The sequence below is a fragment of the Chelonia mydas genome, chromosome 8 (genome assembly GCF_015237465.2).
Source record: "Chelonia mydas isolate rCheMyd1 chromosome 8, rCheMyd1.pri.v2, whole genome shotgun sequence".
Taxonomy (NCBI): Eukaryota; Metazoa; Chordata; order Testudines; family Cheloniidae; genus Chelonia; species Chelonia mydas.
The window spans coordinates 76,395,498-76,419,712 of record NC_057854.1 but is presented as its reverse complement, the minus strand read 5'-3'; the positions used below and the strand labels follow the sequence as shown (position 1 = coordinate 76,419,712).

At 41.9% G+C, this 24,215-nt stretch overlaps 1 protein-coding gene across 2 annotated transcripts in view; it reads left to right on the top strand.

Annotated features, from left to right (window-relative positions):
* Nucleotides 1–17,680, top strand: part of HS2ST1 (heparan sulfate 2-O-sulfotransferase 1) — a 168,405-nt gene extending 150,725 nt beyond the window's left edge. For both annotated transcript variants that reach the window (XM_037906013.2, XM_043552815.1), the window contains exons 5-7: nucleotides 2,851–2,948; nucleotides 4,346–4,503; nucleotides 11,248–17,680. In XM_037906013.2, coding sequence (XP_037761941.1) covers nucleotides 2,851–2,948; nucleotides 4,346–4,503; nucleotides 11,248–11,474 — 483 coding nt within the window. In that variant the 3' untranslated portion in view covers nucleotides 11,475–17,680. The remainder of the gene's footprint in view (nucleotides 1–2,850; nucleotides 2,949–4,345; nucleotides 4,504–11,247) is intronic.
* Nucleotides 17,681–24,215: the final 6,535 nt, after the last annotated feature.

The window sequence follows — 24,215 nt, the reverse complement described above, 5'->3', positions numbered from 1 at the left end:
TACAAAGAGTCGCTCCTCGCGGAGTAAAGGCAGAGCTCTCAGCTCTGGTAGAGGAGAGGAAGGCAGCAGCCAATGCATCCCTACAGGCCTCCCTTGACTCGGCAGACTCGGTGGAACATACCATCTCCTCTGGAGTGGTCATGAGGAGGACCGTATGGCTCCAAGCTTCCGGTCTTCCCCTGGAAGCTCAACAGACCCTGCAGGACCTTCCCTTTAAGGGTGCAGGGCTGTTTTCGGAGCAGGGCTGTTTTCGCTGGGTTCTCTGCACGGTAGAAGTGGGATATTCTCTCCAATTCTGCTCCTTCCCACCCCCCTTTCCCGTCCCTCTTCAGAGACCCGCCTCACGAACAAGTCCTTATCCAGGAGATGCAATCACTCCTCGCCATAGGGGCAGCGGAGGAGGTTCCTCAGGAGCTAAGGGGCAAGGGATTTTACTCTATTTCCTAATCCCCAAGGCAAACATTAGGTCTCAGACCCATCTTAGACCTGCGAGGACTCAATCAGTTCATGGTAAAGTTGAAGTTCCTCATGGTCTCCCTGAGCATGATTATTCCTTCCCTGGATCCAGGGGACTTGTAAGGTGCCCTTGACATGAAAGACGCACTTTCATATAGTCATTTAGCTGGCCTATAGACGTTTCCTGAGGTTTGTTGTCAACCACAAACACTATCAGTTCACAGTGCATCAAAGGTCCCTCCGGGTGTTCACCAAGTGCATGTCGGTAGTCGTGGCCTTTCTCCACAAGAGGCAGGTACAGGTTTATCTCTACCTCGACGACTGGTTGCTGCGGGGGTGCTCCAGGGAGCAGGTGAAGTCCCAAGTCCAGTTAGTCAGAGAGACCTTCCAGAGACTAGGACTACTCCTCAACGTGGAAAAGTCGATGCTGTCACCGACCCAATGAATAGAATTCACTGGGGCAGTGCTGGACTCAGTTCAGGCAGGAGCAATACTACCGGAGTCTAGATTTCAAGCATCATTCAGATTCTCAGGCGATACCCCGTTACAGCCATGAGGACATGCCTCAGTCTCGTGGACACATGGCGGCATGCACCTATTTGGTCAGGCATGCCAGGCTGAGGCTCAGATCACTCCAGGCATGGCTCACCTCAGCTTATCACCCAGGTCGAGACAGTTTGGACTGTAATAACAGTGCTGGAGCAAGTTTTAGATACCCTATGGTGGTGGCTGGACCCTCGCATGGTCTGCGAAGGAGTCCCATTCAGCATCCCTCAACCAGCCAAGACCTTAGTAATGGACGCGAAAGACCTGGGTTGGGGGGCCCATGTTGGAGATCTACAGACACAGGGCCGGTGGTCGCAGTCCTAGATCCCGCTCCACATCAATATAAAGGAGCTTAGAGTGGTGAGACTAGCTTGGCAGACCTTCTGACCAGATTACAAGGTCAATGTGTTGCTGCATTAACCTCTGACATCCCCCCCCACCCACACACACGCACACAGAGTCTTCCATAAGGACAAAGTACAGCTCAGGCTGCATCCAGCCTTCCTTCCCAAGGTGGTATCCCAATTCCACATTGGCCAAGACATTTTTTATCAGTCTTCTATCCCAAGCCACATGCTACTGCACAGGAGCAGAGGTTTCACTCACTAGGTGAGCGGAGAGCGCTAGCATTCTACACTGAGCCCACGAAGCCTTTCAGGAAGTCGAAACAACTGTTTGTAGCAGTGGCAGACCACATGAAGGGGCTTCCAGTCTCCTCAGAATGCATTTCTTCCTAAATCACGGACTGCATCTGTACCTCGCTAAGGTCCCAACCCTGGCTATTATGGCCCATTCGACATGAGCTCGTCCGCCACTTTCCTGACCCAGGTGCCCATCCAGGAGATCTGCAGAGCGGCAACTTGGTCTTCGGTGCACACATTTACCACCCACTGTGCCATCACCCAGCATGCTAGAGATGACAATGCTCTCGGTAGAGTGGTGCTCCAGTCAGTGATTCCTTAACTCCGACCCCACGCCCGGGGGAGAGCTTGGGAGTCACCTGATTGGAATCAACATGAACAAGCACTCGAAGAAGAAAAGACGGTTACTCATCTTCTTGTAACTGTTCTTCGAGATGTGTTGTTCACGTCCATTCCAATATCCGTCCTCCTTCCCCTCTGTCGGAGTAGCCGGCAAGAAGGAACTGAAGAGGGGGTAGGGTCGGCAGGGTCATATACTGAGCACCATGAAGGCGCCACTCCAAGAGGCTTCCTAGCTGACCCGACGGGAGCTGCTAAGGGAAAAAGTTTCCGAGGACCGTGCATGCGGCATGCGCACACCTGATTGGAATGGACATGAACAACACATCTCAAAGAACAACAGTTACAAGAAGGTAAGTGACCATCTTTTACAGACTCAGATTTGAAAAGAGATACCAGTAATTTGTTGGTACGGTAAAATAGTGGTAGGCTATTGATCCTATCATTTATAAAAACAAAATATTCGCTGTATAATACAGTTATGATCCAGTCCACACTCCGTTTTGCAGTAATATTATTTCAGCATTTGGGACCATTGTTATGACTTTTGTAATAAGGAAAAACTGTAATATTAACAGTATACAGTCTTGCTGGTTCTGACAGAATCCACTTTTCTGCAGAGGATACAAGCAGGACTTAAAGTAGTCAGTTAATTTCAATCACAAAATGTTAAGACCAATAGATTCTCTTTATAAGGTATTTTGAAAACAACACTTGAAAAAAATTACATTTTCTCTTCCCCCCCCCCCCCCCCCCCCCCCCAATCTCGTGTTCCTCTATCCCCAGCACATTTAACAACTAACTGTAAGATGTTTGATATGAAGGCTGGGGTTTATAGCTCACTGTGCAACTTTGTCTTTTGTTCCAGACCTTTGATGAATGTGTAGCAGCTGGAGGCTCAGACTGTGCTCCAGAGAAACTTTGGCTTCAAATTCCATTCTTCTGTGGCCACAGCTCAGAATGCTGGTAGGGAGATAAAATTGGCTTAAGCTGCTAATCAAGTATATTATCACCTATAATCTATATTTAATAAGTAAATGTGTGGTGGAGGGTTAGATGTTGAGAAACTATTTTCCAAGGAATAAGTTTAAAAGACATTTGTTTTGTAATAGACATTATAGAAGTGTGCAAACAATTCTTTAACTAAAAATCAGCATTTCCATTATAGACCCCAGTATTACAGATTCAGTAGTGACAATTTTTTGTTGAATCAGGTAAATCTTAGTGTACATGTTTGCCTGAACTAAGTGTTCTCCTGTTCAAGCTATTTGAGTTTTATACAGAGGGAAAATGATATAAGTAGCTTGGTTTGAGGTGCTGTTGTGATAAGCTGTATGCCAAGCTCTCAATAATAAATGCAGCTTAGTTGTTAGAAGGTGAAATGAAATTTGATAAGGATTAACTGTACATGTGGATCAAGCATTTTTGTTGCTTATACAAGAGCCATGTACTTTGTTAGTCTCCAGGGAATGTAAGTTTGAAAATGGCTTATTTGTGCACAACAATTCCATTCAAATCCTTTTAACACTCAGTGATAGAGAAGTTGCTAACTGCTATCTGTGGAAACAAATATACTTAAAGGTTCTGAGTGAAGACACGGAGCGTTATTATCAAGCCTGTTATCACTAAATTTGTTGGATTTAATCACAAGCAAAGCAGGTGGTCACTTGGTGACTTTTACTCAAGTGCAAACTCTGTATAATGTGGGCAAGCCCCATGTACCCCAGTCTGGCAGTGGGACCAGAGGAAGAAGAAAAGTTGAGCCCCTCTGTCCCCCCTTCCTCTCTGGCAATGAAACCATGAGAGTGGGAGAGATGACAGCTCTATTCTTTCTCCTTTGTAAGGCCATCTTTGCTTTTGTGTTGGCATTTAACTATGGTAATGAATAATACTTGCTAAGTCAGAGGAATTATCAGATGATATTTATCAGAGGATAAAGAAAGGAGGGCATGTGCCCCCCCCACATACATACCTCATTTTTTGAGTAGGTAAAAAAATGGTAGTTCTGACCATTTGATTCTTGAGACACAGAAAAAGTAAAATTTTAGAAATTGAATTAATTAAATTAATAGCCATATAATTGCTAAACCCTCGTGGGTAAGGTGTTACTATTAGCAAGAGACTGTTGTGAGCGGCTTTGTAAAGCCATAATCCATGACATTTGGGTTTGGTGTTGACAGAATCACAGGTGAGAGAAATTGCCCCGGGGGGGGGGGGGGGTTAGGAAAAGGAAATTAGAGATGGGTGTGATTTAAAATGAGTCTCTTGCCTGTGCAAAGATGATGTGAAGAAAACTACATCTAGGAATCAAGAATTCTTGGCTGACTTCAGAACCTTGCTGTAATTACTTTTTATCATTTTAGGAATGTGGGGAGCAGATGGGCTTTGGAACAAGCCAAGTACAACCTGATTAATGAATACTTCCTAGTGGGAGTCACTGAAGAGCTTGAAGACTTTATTATGTTATTGGAGGCAACTTTGCCCCGATTCTTTAGGGGTGCTACAGAACTGTACCGGACAGGTATTTGAATAGCTGTTTTCATTTCTTCCTCACCCCTTTTTCATTTATGCTTTCACATGACCTCTTCAGACCTGGATGAGCAGTCTTGAGTCTCTGCCAGGGTTGCTTCTCAGTTGACTGATGTTACTATGCAGGAGGCGGAATCATTCCAAAAGAGTTCTTCTATCAGTTTTACCATGTAGGCCAAGAATCTTTAGCCCGTATGTTCATTACACACAACCAGGGTGGAGCATTTGGTCTGTGCAGCAGTTCTGCAGTAATATGACTAACTTACTGTTATTTATACATGCAGGTAAAACATGGTAGACTTTACTAATAAAAGGGCCCAGCCCCAAAGAGGAACTGACAGGCTAGGGCCCTGATCTTGCAAACTGTTCTGAACTGGGAGATTTCTGCACCCAGGTGGAGCCCCACTAAAGGATCCTTTAATCTGTATAAAACTCCTGTATGTCAGTGGGAATCTATACAAACATTGAGGTCTGTCTGCGTGGATCAGCTTGCAAAACTGTGGCCAAAACAATAGGAAAGTACGGGGTGGTGGAAGGAGGAGGGAGAGCCAGCCTTAAACAAGAAAAGGGGAAGCTTGCACTTTTTTCTTTCAGATTGATTCCTTAAGGCTATACTTTTTGTTTTTAAGTGATTTATTTTTTAAATGTTGACATATTTAAAGCCAGAAGGATCATTTTAGACAAAAAATATTAAGTAGTATTTCTGGACATTTCCAGAAATATTGTCCCAGGAAAGTAAATCATTATTTAAGGAAAGTCACTGCAGAACAAGCAAATTGCCAGTTCCTTTGCCACAATGTAATTTTCATAAATATAATCTTCTGGAAGTGGTGTTAGAATGATTTGTGTGTTTATGTATGTATTATGTATACAATTATTGCTACACCAGCATATGATTATTTCTTCTTCGAGTGCTGGCTCATGTCCGTTCTGCGTTAGGTGCACACATGCACCACTGCTGGAGATTTTTCCCTCAGTGGTATCTGTCGGGCTGGCTCTTGTGCTCTCTGATGCTGCGCGCTTATCTGTCAGTATAAGGGGTGTTGCCAGCCCCGCATCCTCTCAGTTCCTTCTTACCACCCATGACAGTTGCTGGAACATCTTTTGCTTTGGCAAGGTGTTTCAGTGGTATTTTCTGTTCAGCTTAGTTTATTAGTCTTCCATTAGTAGTAGTGTAAATAGTGTAAATAATACTAGTGTAGGTAATTAGTCCCCCTCCTTTAGTGTAGAGGGGCTCCCTTTGCCCTTGGAGCCGGGCATGCCCTGAGCCCCAGGCATCAAACCTTGTGCCTCCTGTAGCAAGCCTCTACCGATGAGCAACCCACATTCCAGTTGTCCAAAGCCTCTGGGAAGGGTTCATGTATGAGAGCACAGTCAGATCTGTAGGGACTATAAGCCTCATATGAAGAGACAGGCAACACTGAGGGCTATCCTAACAGAAGCCGCTCTTAGACTGATGTCAGAGCCAAGCAGCTCAGATTCTGCACCGAGCACTTCAGCTTTGCTGTGAAGCACCTCTCCGGCACTGCGTGTTTCTTGACACTGTTCTCCATCTCTGGTACTGAGAAAAAAACATGAGAAGCAGTGATCTGAGAGAGGACACTCCCCAGTGCTGAGGTAAGGCAAATGGGGAAGGCAGTGGAGTGCGACCCACGCTGGGCCACTTCACCCCGGTCCCATGGCAGCACTGTTGACGCCGCCCTGAGGGCCATTGATTCCGGTGCAAGACCACCACCACCACTCCGCATATGCCAGGAAGTCATCACAGTGTCTTCTACCCCAGAGACCTTTGCAGCAGCCAGAGACTTATCTCTCCCAGTACCACTGACTCCAATGCCACAACCTCCGGTTCCAATGAGCATGAGCAAAAAAGAGCAGTGGGCTCCAAGCTCTTTCCCAGCACCGGGGCCCTTGGCATCTTCCAAAGGCAAACCAGGCCATGTTTCTTCTGTGAGATCATCCCCAGTCCGGCACCAGTCCCTGGACCCTCAGCACGAAGTGGCAGAAATGAGGGGTACTGCTTCCCTGTGGTCACCTCAGGAGGACATTTCTTCAGTCTGAGGTGGAGCCCTACACGCATCCCAAGAGCTGTTGCCGTTATTTATCCTACGTCCCACCAGTCCTACTCAGTGGCGTCGAAGAGGTGGGCTCCTGCATGGCTCCATTCGGCATCGGATCCCGACTCTAGTACCAAGTCCAGTACCAACACACAAGATGTGGGCCTGATGTATGTAATCAGGGCAGAAGAAGAGGAGGAAGCTCCCCCACCGGTACAGGCCTCTTCCTTCCCAAACAAGATCTTCTTGACTGAGTTGCTCACTGCATCACCATCTGAGGTGGCCCTCCCATCAACAAGGTTGTTATGGGTCTGATAAGAGCCCTGTGGCAGACCCCATCTTCTCTTCCTCCCACTTGGATGAAGGCAGAGAAGAATTACTATATGCCAGCCAATTGGTACCAGTACTTATATTCTCATCCTCCTTCTGAGTCCCTAGTCATAACAGCAGCCAATGAGAGGGCCAGACAAACACTATCCCCAAACAGAAAGACTTAAGCTAGATCTGTTTGGCAGAAAAATTTATTCAACAGGCAGATTGCAACTTTGTATCTTGAACCAGCAAGCCCTGCTGGAGAGGAACGATTATAATATATGGGATTCTCTGACAAAATTTAAGGATTTGCTGCCTCAGGGCTCCATGCAAGAGTTCTCTGCCTTCTTAGAGGAGGAAAAGAACATAGAGCCCTACTCCAGGTGACCCTGAACGCAGCTGACGCAGTAGCCAAAACGATGCCTTCCACAGTGGTCATGAGGCTAATGCTTGGCTGCAATCCTTGGGGCTACTATAAAAGGTCCAACAGTCAATCCAAGACCTCCCATTCGATGGTACCTCATTGTTTTCGGAGCAAACGGACACAAAGCTTCATGGCCTGAACGACTCCAGGGCTATCCTCTGGTCCCTGGGCCTCTATGCACCGGATCCTTCGAGGAGGCATTTCAGGTCTCAGCAACTTGACCGCTTCTTAGCTTCTTGTGCTTAGAGTTCCAGCTCTGATCCTTGCCTCCCTCAACTGGTAGAAGGAGCCCCCAGCCACCTACGACGGGCATTCCCTTTGTCATCCCCCAGTAGGATGACAAGACAGCAAGTGTGAAAAATCGGGACGGGCTGGGGGGTAATAGAAGCCTATATAAGAAAAAAACCCAAAAATTGGGACTGTCCCTATAAAATCGGGACATCTGGTCACCCTATCCCCCAGCCATCAGTATCCCTGATTTTGGATGCTTCCGATCTAGGTTGGGAGCCCATTTCGACCGCCTAAGACCACCGGGTCAGTGGACCCATGAAGAGCTCTCCCTACACATAAATGTCAGAGAGTTCAGAGTGGTACGCTTAGCTTGCCAAGTGTTTCTTCCCCAGATCACAGGCAAAGTAGTATGAGTACTTATGGACAACACTGCAGCCATGTTCTACATCAACAAGCAGGGAGGAGCATGCTCCTGGGCCCTGTGTCAGGAGGCCGTCCATCTATGGGACTTCTGCATGAAGCACTCCATTCACCTTGAAGCTATCCATCTTCTGGGAGCTCAGAAGGCCCTGGCAGATCACCTCAGCTGATCTTTCTCCTCTCACCAGGCCACTCCCAGGCCACCAGGTTCATCTTCCAAAGGTGGGGATCTCCCCAGATAGATCTGTTTCCAACCAGGCAGAACAAGAAATACCATCAGTTTTGCTCGCTTCACGGTCATAGCCCGGGCTCCCTTTCAAACGTCTTCCTGCTTCCGTGGACAGATCTCCTATTTTATGAATTTTCTCCAGTTCCTTTTGTACACAAGGTCCTTCTGAAAATCAAGCAGGACAAGGCGAGCATTATTCTAATAGCCCTGGTATGGCCATGCCAACACTGGTTCAGTACACTGCTAGACTTGTCAGTAATGCAACTAATCTCACAAGATCCAGGGCTGTTTACTCCACCCAAACCTCGGAGCCCTTCACCTGATCTTGTGGAAGCTCCATGGTTGCGCCTGGAGGAACAAGCCTGTTCAGAACAAGTCCGCTAGGTCTTGCTAGGTAGTAAGAAGCCATCTACTAGGGCTACCTACATTGTCCAAGTGGAAGCGTTTTTCAAAATTGTTTTCCTAACGAGGTCTATCTCCAACTCACTCGGTCTTCCCTTCAATCTATACTGCAATACCTGCTCCACCTAAAACAGCAAGGTCTTGGCCGTTGCATCTATCATGGTAGACCCAGCAGCAATCTCAGCCTTCCAGCTGCCAGTGAATGGTAGGTCAGTTTTCTTGCACAAGATGTCCATCTTCTCTCTTAAAGGGTTAGAGAGACTTTACCCTCAGATTTGTGAGTCGATTTCCCTGTGGGATTTAAACCTGGTCCTGTCAAGACTCATAGGCCCTCCCTTTGAGCCGCTAGCATCGTGCCCGCTGCTGTTTCTCTCCTGGAAGGTTGCCTTCATGATAGTGATTACCTCAGCCAGAAGCGTCTCAGAAATCAAGGCCCTTGCATCAGAACCACTATACACTGTGTTAATCAAGGACCAGGTTCAACTGGGCCCCCACCTAGCATTCCTGCCAAATATGGTTTTTCAGTTCCATAGTAACCAGCCCATTTTCCTGCCAGTTTTCTTCCTGAAAACACACAGGAATTCAGAAGAATGGCAGCTTCACTCATTGGATGTCAGATGTGCCCTAGTCTTCTACATTGAGAGGACTAAACCATTCAGTAGATGTATGCAACTCTTTGTGGCAGTAGAAGAGAGGATGAAAGGCCTGTCAGTTTCAGCCCAGAGAATCTCATCTTGGGTAATCTCCTGTATTCAGGTGTGCTATGAGCAGGCAGATATTCCACCTCCTGCTATCTTGACTACTCATTCGACAAGGGCTCAGGGCTCATTAGAGGTATTTCTGGCCCAGGTCCTGATTCAAGTGCATACCTTCCCACTATGCCGTCACCCAGCAGGCTGGAGGTGATGCCAGATTTGGGAGAGCAGTGATTACAATCAGCATGCCCATGAACTCCAAGCCTACCTCCTTGGGTACTACTTGTCAGTCACCTAATGTGGAATGGACATGAGCAAGCACTCAAAGAAGAAAAACGGTTACTAACTTTCCCAATGCTACTGTTCTTTGAGATATGTTGCTCATGTCCATTCCACAACCTATCCTCCTTCCCCTCTGTCAGAGTTAGCCGGCAAGAAGGAACTGAGAGGGTGCGGGGCCGATGACACCCCTTATACTAGTGCAGAAATGTGTGGCACCAAAGGGTGCTAGAGCCAACTCGATAGATACCATTGAGAGAAAAATCTCTGGCAACGGTGCACGCACACCTAATGTGGAATGGACATAAGCAACACCGCTCGAAGAACAACAGTTACAGAAAGGTTAGTAACCGTTTTTTATTACTTCTACTGTTGTAGCACCCACGGGGCGAGCACTTTCCAAACCCAGATGAAGAAATATTCACTGCTCCAAAGAGCATAACGTTTGATTATACTAAATCTAAATCCCCTTCTTGCAGGCATAGAGAATGCCCAGTTTACCTGTGTCTGAAGGTACCTGTACATTTGGAGGCCCATAAAGTCTCAATGGGTATGTCTACACTGTGTTTTAAAACCCATGGCAGCAAGTCTCAGAGCCCAGGTCTACGGACTCGGGCTTGTGCTTGGGTGCTAAAAACAGCTGAATAGATGCTTCAGCTGGAGCTCAGGCTTTGAAGCCCACCCTTCAGAGCCTGAGCTACATCCTGAGCCCAAGTGTCTACTCAGCTGAGACTTGCTGCTTTAGGTTGTAAAGCGCAATGTAGGCATACCCCATGAGACTTACAGCCTCCCAAAGTCTATTTCAAATTGGACATCTTGCTGCTGAGTTTTGGTTTGTTTTTAGCATGATCCTACCTATTTGCTCTGATGTCTTACCTTTGCAAGAGCTTGTTGTCCCCATCCTGCATCAGATTGTTTGGGCTATGGACATACAGATCCATGTTTCTCCTCTTCTTTGGTTATCATAGACTGCTGCCACTGGAAATAGCTGAACCCTCTCTAGGTAGCTGCTGATGCCTCAGTTGGCCCTGCTGCATGTGATGATGTAGGACTCTGGGCAGGACTTCTGTCTCTGAACAGGAAGAGGGACAAGATTATTGTTTAGAAGCCCCTAAATATGCAAAATTAACATTTTATATGTAGTTTTTTAATCATTCAACTATCACTCTTATGAAGAGTGATCATCAGTATTAAAATTAGTAAAGCTGCACCTTAAACAAAGCGTGTTCTCTGAACCAGCTTTCCTGGTAGTAGACGCTTCTGGCTTTGAATTTTCTTAATTTCTTAGTATTTAGTATCCATAGTAATTTCCAAGTAGATATTAATCAAGTTTGAAATAAAGATCTTACAAGGCGATTATGTGGGGTAACACAGTTCACTAAGTGACCATTTCCTGTTTGGAGCTTTAATAACTGAGTCCTTTGCATAGAGTGAGGAGCGGGTTCTCTTGAGTAAACACTAATGCAAAATGCATTAATGCTTAGTGGCAAAGGTTTCAATTTACCAGTTCCACATGGTTATATTAATAAATTTGGGATTAAGTTCTATCAACTTTTATACAATTTATCAATATGTTGATTGAAGAAACTGTGCAAATAAAACAACTGTAGTCTGTATGGTACAATTCTGGAATTATTTAAACTTGTAAGTGCAAGTGGAGTTATAACTGTTTTCATTTTCCATTTAGGAAAAAAGTCTCATCTTAGGAAAACAACAGAGAAAAAGCTCCCAACAAAAGAAACCATTGCCAAGCTGCAGCAGTCAGAAATTTGGAAAATGGAGAATGAGTTCTATGAATTTGCACTGGAGCAATTTCAGTTTGTCAGAGCACATGCAGTTCGGGAAAAAGATGGAGAATTGTATATTCTGGCGCAAAACTTTTTCTATGAAAAGATTTACCCTAAGTCGAACTAAGAACAAGGTTTACTGTTAGATTAATGGACTAAACCTTTGGTCACTTTGTCATCTTAGTTCTCAGCCCTGGAAAATAGATTGCTGGTAGACCTCTGAGGTATTTCTCTCTAGAGCTGAGGAAAGTGGGCTGTGGATCACACCAAAGGTGTTGGATACTTGACTTAAGCTTCAGTTCTTTTATCTAACTAATAGTTTCAGTGGGAGTTACTACCCTTTCCCTGAAGAAACCTACATTTTCCTTTACAGATATTAACCACGCAGAGGTTCTGGTTGGAAATATAAACAAAAAATGCTTCTATTTATGCTGTTGTTGATTCTCAGAGCAATTTATTTTCGTTTAAACTTCTGCAAACAAGAACTCATTTGTTTTCCCAGCTTCTACATGGAGATTTTGGTTGTATACAATTATGAATAGTGTTAATAACTGGTTGACATCTGTGCTTTGTTTTTGTGAGTCACATTACATGATATTCATTGGAATGGTTAATCGTGTTCTGCTAAGAAATGCTGCTGCTGGATTTGCCCATATATATAAATGTGGTTTTATTAAAAAGAAAAGTTATAACTAATCATTAGTGTTTTAAAAAAATAATTTCCATATTAATATTGTAAAAAGAGAATCAAGCCAGTATTTCCTTTTCCTCCCTCTCCCCAACTGCCAGCTGAAGTTGGGAAAATTCTGCAAAAAAAGTTGGCATTGCCTGCAGTTCTAATGAATGCTTATACATCAATATAAAAAAACCCTCGTAAATTCAGTATCAAGTTGCTCCATGGATTCTTTGTAATGACTGTAAACTGAGATAGTGATGAATCCATATTATGACTCCATTAGTGAGCTGTGGTATGGTTTGGGTTTTCCTACTTCTATACTTTTACCTGTAGAATATTTTTACTAAGGTGCTTTATAATGTGTTTTAAAGCATTGCATTTACAAAAGGAGTAAAATGCTGTAAATACTGCATATTTTATGTATTTGGACCAAAAGGTTACAAGTAATTAGCTGAAAGTGGTTTTTGCACCAGCTTTGTTACATGTGGAGTAAAAAAAATCTCATCTGCTGTTCTGCTTCCTATTTTAGTTAACTGTTGGACATCACTGAAATGCACTTCAATGACCTCTACAACTTTACTAACACAGCACATTGTCCAGAAGTTCTCTTTACCTAAAATTAGTCTGTATCTTTTTATAACACTTGAAAGAGGAAAAAGAAAATCAAATGTGTGATTGAAAGAGATGTTGAACTTGACATAAATGTGTTTATGTAACTGCCTTATGTCGCTATTGTAAACTTGTATGATTTGCTATTAGCAGCTTGAAACACCTGGTAGATGAAGTATAGTTGAGATTAGTGAACAGATGTTTGGGTACTGGGGACACTGTGTTTTAACAAACTGCAGTGAATACCTACAAAGAACGTATAACTTTTTAAAAAATCACAGTAATTACCCCTTTTTTCACCTTCAGTTTATAAAAATTAGTTTCCCTGGGTTTGATTGGGGTGGAGGGAGGAGATAATGTGACATATATCTGAATTCCTACGGATGGTGCTTAAAGCAATATTATAAAGTTATTAAGATGGAGTTTCTTTAATGCATTTGTTTTTTGTAATATGAAAATGATTGGGAGTTGAAAATCATGTGTACATTGGATGTTTGCTGCCAAAAAGGTTAATTGAAAAGATTAATTGAGACACTATCCAGTATTTAATTTTTAAATTTGCTTTACTATCCTTTGGACCTTCCTCTTTTGAGATTTTAAAAAAAAAACCACTTTCTCAAATAACTGTTTTCCCCTATTAAATACTGGTGGATCTTTCTTTCTGATTACTGATTTATGTAGCATGCACCAGACAGGATTTTGCTTGATACCTTTCCTGTGTATCAGCTTCATTAATGATGCCAACACATCACTGGGGAACAGGATTTGCTACTCAATTTATGTTTCTTCTAGTAGCTGGTTGTCTAGCTGGACAAGAAGTACTGAAGTACTGGAGAGTCATCATAGAGTGGCTATTGCAGTTCTGAAATTTTCTGTTAGACTGGTAAATTTTGGAAATACAATGGATATTTATCATTTTAAAAAAAGAACATTTTTAGGGCAGATCACATTTTGTTTCTCTTCCATATAATTTGGATTTATTTGCTTAAAGCACCTTATTTTCTTGATCCTTTTGTAAAAGTTTCAGAATACTATCTCTGAACAAAGATACAAAGTGAAAACATAGTACCCAACTAGCTAACGAAATAGGGCATTTAAACATACAAGCAAGTGCCCTAGTTTGAGAAGAAAACTATGGGTGAAATCCGGGTCCTGCTGAAATCAGTAGAAGTTTTGCCAGGATATAATCCTATAAATACAGTTTTTGAACTTCTGCTCCTCTTCTGCCAAGATTTAAATTTAGAAAAATGAATGAAATAGTCATCTTAAAAATATATTAAAAATCTTTGCATTTTAAAGGAGACATTTATTTTTTGTAGTTCACATCATGGAAAAAATCTTTATTTCCTCAGATAATATCAACTCCCGTCCTCCCCTTGCTGTGAATTGATAAAATTGAGAGTGGTGATACAGAAATAGGCATCTCTTTAGAAACTTACTAATTGAAAAATATTTAAACATATTACATGTTGGGGTGGAGGAGGAATCAAGATTGTGGCTACTTTTATATCATATTAATTCATTCAGAGAGTATTTTAAAATCCTTTGACCTCAAAGAGTCAAACTTCTGCTTCTCAAGGGGATAATCAACTTTACACATTTTTAATGACCTACTCTATTCTTGTACTCCGTAATTCTCCAAATCACTGGTCGTTAAAAGTAATTTACAGTATATAAGTGAGAATTTGTCTCAATACTTTTCCCCTAATGAGTCCAGTCAAATTTAGGGACTTGCAGATTGTATGATCATTGGACTTGATTATGCAGCCTTTTGCATGCACATCTGACACTGAAGTCAATGGGGGCTGTATGCAGAAGTAGCAGGAAGAGATTTGCGTTATGGGAGCAATTTGGGGTGAAATTCTGGCCCCTTTAAAGTCAATGGGAGCTCTACCATTGACTTGAATGTTGCCAGGATTTCACCCTTTGTGTCCGTGCACAATATTTAAAATATTTTAGGAAATGGAAGCCACAAAATCAGTGCTGTGTACAGTGCGTGGATTTATGTTCAAATATTCTGTTTATTAATTATACACAGATCATGGATTCCTCTTAGATGATTTAAAACAGGAATCACAGTTTATACTTTTAGAATGTAGCAAAGGGGAAGCAGTCCATCTGGGAGTTTGGAATGCTTTTTCTAGATGTTCCACATTTCTTAAGATGTTTAGCTGCTTCTGCGTTCCAATAGTACACATTTGCCTATTATAACCTTACATTAATGATGTTTACATCAAGGGAGGTCCAATTTCTATTATGTTTTTGCATCAATTTCACTGGTATTGAAAAGGTATGTATAGAAAGAGATGTTTGTGATGCTGTCTAAACTATGCTGCTTAGGCAGACAGATGAAAAACCTGTTTCAAAGTGCACTGCCAGTTTAGCTCTTTAAAAGTGGAGCTTATTTTATGACTACTGGAGATCAGACTTGCAGAAATTGTAATGGGTGACTAGTTGTCGGGATATAATCTGTACTTTAAGCCCATGCAGCTATGTAACCCTTGCAGCACTATTTATAAATTGAGCCCTCTTTGTGAAGACTTTGATAGCACATAATTATAAATGTGTTTAGACACTCGTACTGTCTAATACCTAGATCAGCAATTTTCTGTAGGTTCTGTATTAAGAGAGTTAGGTTTGTGAGCATCTCTAAAGCAGTACTGAATGTAACTTTGAGAAACATGGATTGTGCCTCATGACTTTTACTTTTTAACTACACACACACACACACACACACACTGCTAAATAGTGCCTTTTTTCCTCACAATCCATGTTGAAGATGCTCACTCCTGCTCTTTTTCCCTCTCTCTCCGTATATTGATTCATTCGTGCAATATTATCCCGATGTGAAACCATTGTGTCACATTTGTTTGAGAGATAATCACTCAGTTTTCCTCGCTATCATGCCAGCTTCTGTTGTTGAAGTGTTGATTACTGATGCAAATGCTATAAAATAAAACACCCAGTGGGAAGGGGAAAAAAAAGTCCAGTGTCCTGTCTTAATATTTTTCATGTAGCGTTCGCACTGATACTTTTCTAGCAGGCATCAATATACATTATAATGAACTTCACTTACAGCCATTGTTGCTGGAGCAGTTTCCATTGTGGTTGATCTGTAATAGTTTTTTATAACTTGTTTGTGGGATTATTTTATTAAAACTGCTGTGTGTAAACTGAAATGTATAGCCCTGTATCACCTGCAGTGGAATCTCTGATTGGATATTAATAAACTGCATATAGGGTGTATGTTATAATGGAAGTGTCAGTGGAAAGAAGCTCTGTGTAATAAAAAATTAAGTTTTGAAAGAACGAAATAGGTGGACATTTAAGCAATGGGCTGAAATGCACATGCCTCTCACCATAAGGAGAGCATGAGAGAACATATGTGTGAGAGATGGTGGTCACATTGCTTAATGCTTTACTGGAAGGTGCTCAGATACAATGGGGATGAGTGTAGTGTATACAATCGAAATGTAGTATTGGCAGCTGCAAATGCAAATATGTTCAAATGAGAAGATGTCTCATGAGCACTCTATCCAGTGCTACAATGTAGGACTTACTAAATGTGTATTATAAACACTTCTAGCCCCTCTGCTCCATGAAGCAGCATCTCAAGTAGCTGAATAGTCAGTCAACTGACCCAGATTGATTACTTAATAGGATAGTTCTTAAATATTTAGCCACAGCATTACTAGTTGAGAACCAACTGTCACATAGCGTTTCAGCCCTTTAAGATTTGTGCTACTTCCCACTGAGGAGTCCATTGAAGGTTAATTATGTCTCTTGCGTTGATGAGTAGACTTTTTCCCTAATTCCCCCCCATATGTGTGTGTGTATGGATATAGATAGATAAAATCCAGAATTAAAACTGATCTTTGTTACCCTTGCAGGTGCAATTGTTGCATACAGACTTCTGCCTTTTATCAGTCAATGGGAAGTTGAGAGAGAGACACACACACACTGTGGCCTGTAGAAGGATGCAAGTTCATCCTCTAAAGGCATCTTTTCCAGAACCGAACGATGTAGTAATGGAAATAACTATTGCCCAAAAAGAGGCGCATAGCTCACTACATAGTATATTAGTAATTAATGTGAGCTCTGCTGTAAAAGAGAAAATATCACAATAATATATCAACGTATTAATTGCCCAAGCAATCTTATAAAATTAATGCTGCCATTCTATGGATAATTTAATCTCTTGAATTGGAATTAATTGGGAAGACGGTGCTAAATTTTTCCACTTCTTGCTTTTTCATTTTACTTTTATTAATCCGTTAACCTGTCTAAATCTTAGTTGAATTTAGTATAAATTTCCTTATTGCTTAATAAAATATAAGCTGCTAGTGAATCTCAAAGCGATGTCCAGATGTTTTCTTCAAGTACGAGTCCCCTGCTATGACCTCTCTCCCTGCTTCATTACCACATAGCACAGATGTGGTAACTTGCAATAAGAGCTAATTTAAAGGACCAATAATAGTCTTTATTAAAAAAAAATCTCCACAAAGAACACCTGTGGCTTAAAAATGAAGGCTTAAAGACCTTTCACCTTGTCATAGTGACCCACTGTATCCCCCATACAAATGAAAAATACTGTGGTAAATATACTCTGTCCATTTTCTAGACACAAGATTTATTCTGGATAATACACTCTTGGGTTTGCTGCACACTCTAGCATTAACTTTTTATAATAAGAATAGATATAAATATGGCTGCATGAGGAATGACCCACACATCTCAGTAACTATAATAAAAGTTTCAAGCCAAATAGAGTAATATATATATCTTAAAATAGTAGTATTAGGCTTGGGAATTGTGGCTGTAGTTTGTATGGATCATATTTCTTTGATATTTAAGAAATATTTGATTTGCATGTATTTGAGTCATAGACTGCTCAAACACCCTTTATATGTATTGCAACATCCTGCAATTTGATATGAATTTGTCCTCTGAGTTAAAATGATGTTTCTTGATCGTGGTTCTTATTTCTAATGCTGATATCAGTTTTAAATAATAAAGGAAAAAACCACTTTCCTATGTTGGGAACAAAACAGAATTCACTGTTTATTTTTTGTAAGTCCAGGAAGTCTCAAATGTTGCAAATTTGGTACAGAAGTTCCTATGCTCTAACTTAAGTAGAAGTTTTGAGCCTGATGCAGGAATTACTGAGTGAAATTTCATGGCCTACGTTATGCAAGAGAGTCAGAGAAGATGATCATACTTGTCCTTCCTAGCCTTAAAAACCATAACTTTATCTTGATAAACATTAGTTGAGTCTGTTGGCACAAAGTATTAGTCTTTTGTTTCCTTTATTTAGAATAAAATTTAAAATGATGGATGGCTCAGATGACTGACACGCTTGTTAAGTTATTGCCCAGCTTGGTCAGGACTGTCACAATGTGATCAATATTGGGTGGGGAAGTGAAAGAGAATGCAACTTCAGTTATGTAATCTAGTTCAGGGTGTAACACAAAATATGTGGTCTTGTGTGAAGCCAATATACAATGAACACAGATAAAGTGCAAGAAAAGAGATAAGTCTCTCTTGGGGTTGCCTTTGAGATCTTATCCATTCAGGAGTATGTTGGAATAGCTTCTGAGAGCCTATCCCCTCTCAGTAGCGTCAAGACTTTTATCCATTTGGTTCCCAAGAACTTAGCTCAACTTTGAACTCACTAAGGTTTCTGTATTGACATACAGTTAAAGCACACTCCAAGCCCTGCTCTTTCTACCAGATCACTGTTTCCTACATGTACTTTTTCTGGATTTTGCAGTATAGCATGGAATTCTGTAGGCATGCAAATGGCCATATCTACTCTCACCAGATCATATGGTAACTGGGTGAAATCACGAAAATTCTTATGCTTTGGATCAGATGGACTTTATGGAAAGAGTGACATTCCAGCACTAAATTTTTCAAGTCTCTCATACATTTTTTCCTTTGTCAGAAATTCTTACAACATCTTTCTCTATCAAAACTTCAGTGAGACTGCTTGTGTGAACATCTGTTGTCGCATACTACACAGGCTCCCCTTATAATATTGCACCACGTTCAAGACCTCGGTCCTTGTCTTCAGAGCTTTCAGTGATCTGGGCCAGCTGTACCTAAAAGTTCTCCTCATGCTGTGGGGCCAGCCATGCTTCTCTGGCACAATGGAATTCTCAGCCACAAAGTGTACAGATAATTTTCCAGGAGACAGAGCAATATTTGTTCCTGTGGCAGTTTGCTCCATAGTCTTGGATTAGCTGCTAAGAATGACCACAAACCTCACTACTTTCCAATCCAAGCACAAAGCACATTTCTTCAACTTTGTCTCTGCTAGTAAACGTGCATAACATGTTATACATAAATAGAAATTTAATTTGGTTTTAAATCTGCATGTAATTTCCACTCTGGGTAGCTACATCACTTTTATACCTCCCTGGGAGGCGCTTATAAGAGTGATGGGCATGGTGGAAGAATCTAATTAGGATAGAATACAGGTCACAGAACTGGGCCTCAACTGAGCTCTAGTGGAGGTTTATGGGGTCTGAGTGAGTGTCTACACGGCCCGTGACACCAAGTCTCCTATCCTGGATCGACAGACTTGGACTAGCGGGGGTCATGCTAGTGCTCTAAAAATAACTTTGTAGAAGTGCTTTGAAGTTGCGGCTCGGGCTCTGAACCCACCCCCGATGTCAGAGCCTGAACTGCAACTGCAAAATGCTATCTAGACATTAATTTTTAGAGCATTAGCATGAGCCCTGTTTAACCAAGTCTATTGACCTGGGCTGAAAGAGCCTCCTGTTTCAGGTTGTTTAGACACACCCATAGAATCATAGAATATCAGGGTTGGAAGGGACCTCAGGAGGTCATCTAGTCCAACCCCGTGCGCAAAGCAGGGTCAATCCCCAACTAAATCATCCCAGCCAGGGCTTTATCAAGCCTGACCTTAAAAACTTCTAAGGAAGGAGATTCCACCACCTCCCTAGGTAACGCATTCCAGTGTTTCACCACCCTCCTAGTGAAAAAGTTTTTCCTAATATCCAACCTAAACCTCCCCCACTGCAACTTGAGATCATTACTCCTCGTTCTGTCATCTGCTACCACTGAGAACAGTCTAGATCCATCCTCTTTGGAACCCCCTTTCAGGTAGTTGAAAGCAGCTATCAAATGCCCCCTCATTCTTCTCTTCCGCAGACTAAACAATCCCAGTTCCCTCAGCCTCTCCTCATAAGTCATGTGTTCCAGTCCCTAATCATTTTTGTTGCCCTCCGCTGGACTCTTTCCAATTTCTCCACATCCTCCTTGTAGTGTGGGGCCCAAAACTGGACACAGTACTCCAGATGAGGCCTCACCAATGTCAAATAGAGGGGAACGATCACGTCCCTCGATCTGCTGGCAATGCCCCTACTTATACATCCCAAAATGCCATTGGCCTTCTTGGCAACAAGGGCACACTGTTGACTCATATCCAACTTCTCGTCCACTGTAACCCCTAGGTCCTTTTCTGCAGAACTGCTGCTGAGCCATTCGGTCCCTAGTCTGTAGCAGGGTATGGGATTCTTCCTTCCTAAGTGCAGGACTCTGCACTTGTCCTTGTTGAACCTCATCAGATTTCTTTTGGCCCAATCCTCTAATTTGTCTAGGTCCCTCTGTATCCTATCCCTACCCTCCAGCGTATCTACCTCTCCTCCCAGTTTAGTGTCATCTGCAAATTTGCTGAGGGTGCAATCCACACCATCCTCCAGATCATTTATGAAGATATTGAACAAAAGCAGCCCCAGGACCGACCCTTGGGGCACTCCACTTGATAACGGCTGCCAATTAGACATGGAGCCATTGATCACTACCCGTTGAGCCCGACAATTTAGCCAACTTTCTATCCACCTTATAGTCCATTCATCCAGCCCATACTTCTTTAACTTGCTCGCAAGAATACTGTGGGAGACCGTGTCAAAAGCTTCGCGAAAGTCAAGGAACAACTCATCCACTGCTTTCCCCTCATCCACAGAACCAGTTATCTCATCATAGAAAGCAATTAGATTAGTCAGGCATGACTTGCCCTTGGTGAATCCATGCTGACTGTTCCTGATCACTTTCCTCTCCTCTAAGTGCTTCAGAATTGATTCCTTGAGGACCTGCTCCATGATTTTTCCAGGGACTGAGGTGAGGCTGACTGGCCTGTAGTTCCCAGGATCCTCCTCCTTCCCTTTTTTAAAGATGGGCAATACATTAGCCTTACCCAGTATGTTTGTGGGATGAAGAGGTGTTTTTGTTTACTTTACCATTTAAATGGTCTGTCTCTGTGTTGCTTTTCTTTCTCAGAGTTACATGGTTGAACCATTTTGTCTTTTAAATGAGTTTTCTTGTATGTGTGAAACATTTCTGATCAAATATCCAAAAGGAGGCACGGATTTACTTCTCCTTTTACCCTAAATTGATCTTTCCTCAACTCTCAAAAGATCACCCCTCCCAAGAAAATTTTTCATTCATCCAGATCCAAGACATCAAACGTGGGGTTTAGGTGGCTGGGATTCTTACGGATCAATTGCAAAGGTAGTACAAAAGTATAGGAAGGAATCTCCATCTCCCATTGGGGATCACAGCCATATAAATGTATATTGTAATCTTTCTCATTGTCCATGATTTGATGTGAGATATTTGCGAGCACTATGATTAAGTTGAGAACCTGGCAGGGACAATATTTTATCTTTTGCTTATCTTTCAAAATTTAAAAGTTTAGGCCAAAATTTTCTACTTAGGAGCCTAATTGGTAGGTCCCTGTGTTCATATTTAATTATCATTTTCTCTGGATCTTGCTTGCAATCACATCTGCAAAAAAAATGTGAGTGAGAAGAATTAATCATTTTGAGAGCCTCATATCTAACTCTTTGAAGACAAAGTGCTGCTTCTGCTGATTCCAGACTTTTTGCCTAAGGTGTTTGCTTCTTTCCACATAAATCAAGAAACCATACTGCTGTCGTTATGTCCAAATCTTTAAAACAAACAAAACCTCAAGGAGCAATAACTTTCTTCCCTATGATGTCACAGCCATAAAAAAACAAAACCAAACTCAAAGAACTCAGGATTTCTGGAAACATTGTTTTAAGTAGGAAAAAAAAAATGCTCAAACCAACTTTGGCCATACCAATTAAAAACAAAAATGCTACTCTAAGATTCCAGATCTTCTAATATCCAAACATATGTCTACAAATGAAACATTGTAAGAAGTCTGTTGGAATAGTGTTGAGATGTTTACTGCTCCTTCCTCGGCTTCCCCCAGATCTCTATTGTCTATATAATATAGACAACAAGTTTGGGTTTTTTATTAGCAACATTGTGTTGACTTCCACTCAGATTTTTTGTTTTGATAAATTCTCATTTCAGTGAAGAATACAGAGGTGAAGAAAAGAACCGAATAGTTGTCCCAGATTTGTGCTGTGGAGGTGAAGTTGTTATGTTTGTAAGAAGCACACGGGATCTTTTTCAGGGGAAAAGGCGAGATGCCGCGTTTATTGGAAATGCAACAATTAGCATATGCGTTCAATCTCTCTCTCTCTCTCACACACACACACTCTCTCTCTCTCTCTCTCTCTCTCTCTCTCTCTCACACACACACACACACACACACACACACACACACACACACACACACACACACACAATATGTCCCTCCAGTTGATGTTATAGTTACTAGTCCAGAGTCACGATCAATCTAGTGGCCAGGTTGGTTGATCTCGGGTAGAGAGGAGCCAGGTTCTGTCGGTTGCAACACGATGCTCCAGGGAAGTCTTGGCAGGACAAACCCAAAGTTTCATGGCAAAGCACCCTGTTTATATTGTGATTTTCCTTCATTGGGACCAATGAGTTTTGCACGGTCATTCTGTAATCAATTGTCGTTTGAGTGCCCATTTTCTTAAATTGTTCTTTTTATTCTTTAGGTTGTTTTTTTCTTAGTCTCTCAGGTTACCCCATGCTGGTTTTAATCACAGCTATCTTGTCCCCATTGATAGGTGCCTGCCACATCTTTTAGAGTCATCAATCTGCCCTCCTCTGACATCTTAATAGAGGGCAATCTTCCTGGCACCCTTACCCATCCATCCTTGATTCCTCTCTAGAACATCTGGTCCGGTGATAGTATTCACACTTAACTTCTAACACACACATTCCTCATTCACACACAAAACAGGATTAATTTACACACAGCATTTGAAAGGGAACATCAAATTGCAATGCAAAAGAAAACAATCATTGCATTCTTTTACTTACTTTAAAATGCTAAACCTGCAACGAAGTGGTGACCCTAAGAAGTCTGTTACTGCCATGAAATCAGCTTCAGACACAAAATTCTGGCTGATGCATCTTTATCAATGGCCCATTAGGCTATTCCTTTCTGCTTTCAGAAAGGGTGTCTGGCAGAATATGGTCAAATCATACACCAATACATTTCGGGGATGCTACATTATTATTCTTTCCTTCATTCTAAATTATACAAAATACAAACATAAAATCCTGTACTACATAGTGAGTTATCTGATGTGGGTTTTAGTAATAATGGAATACTGCCACCATCCTTTCCACAGTTTGTTGCTGTTCAAGATAGAATAGATGTTTCCTAACCCCTATTTTGTCTAGAACCACATGTGTAGCATAATTCAAGGATGGATCATAGTTTAGGCTACTTTCCTTCAATTATTCATTAGCTAGAGATGAACACTTGAAACATTAATTCATGTATATGAAGGAAGATGAATTCCTACATCTGGCCCTTCTGCGCGCTCATACCCTGACTGCTTTTCTGTTCACTACTAAGGCAAGCCTTTCCACGTGGTAAGCAGTCTTCCTTATAGCTTGCAGTAGGTTCTGGTCTACCTTTAGATGTCTTGGTGGCAGTTGGCTTAGTGTTTGGATCTTTTTTTCATTCTAACAGAAGAGAGACTCTGATTACTCATTACCACTACCATTCCCTGTTTCTGGTTCAACACAACCTGTAGGATTCTGCACTTTGCTCAGTAGTGCTGCTGGCGCTGACAACAAATAATACTGTGGGTCAAAAACAACATTGATTTTCAAGGTTGTATAGTTCTAGACGATATTGATAGAGTATGTGCTTTATTAACCAGGAATGGGACATCTATCTATCTTAAACACTTATGTGATCCCCAGTATGATAGTAGCTGAGCACCTCAGAACCTTTCAATGTATTTATCCTCAACATCCCTGGGAGGTAGGGCGGAGCTGTTTATCCCCTTTTCACAGATGAGGAATTCAGGAACAGAGAGACTGTGTGACTTGCCCATGGTCACACAGGAAGTCTGTGGTGGAGCAGGAAATTAAACGTGTGTCCTGAGACCCAGACTAGCGCCCTAACTGCTGGGCCATCTTTCCTCTCAGACATCTCTGAACTCTGGCATCATCTTTATTCTGAACAAACATCATGGCTTTGAATTTTTTTGAATTTAAAAAAATAATAAAAATTATAGATTATATGAAGGCCAGTGGTACTAACTTTGTATTTAACTCTTTTTTTCATTGTCTAAAGCATGATGGTAAAAGGATACCTGAGAGTTCCTCTGGAACACTGCAAGGTGAAGGTGACACAAA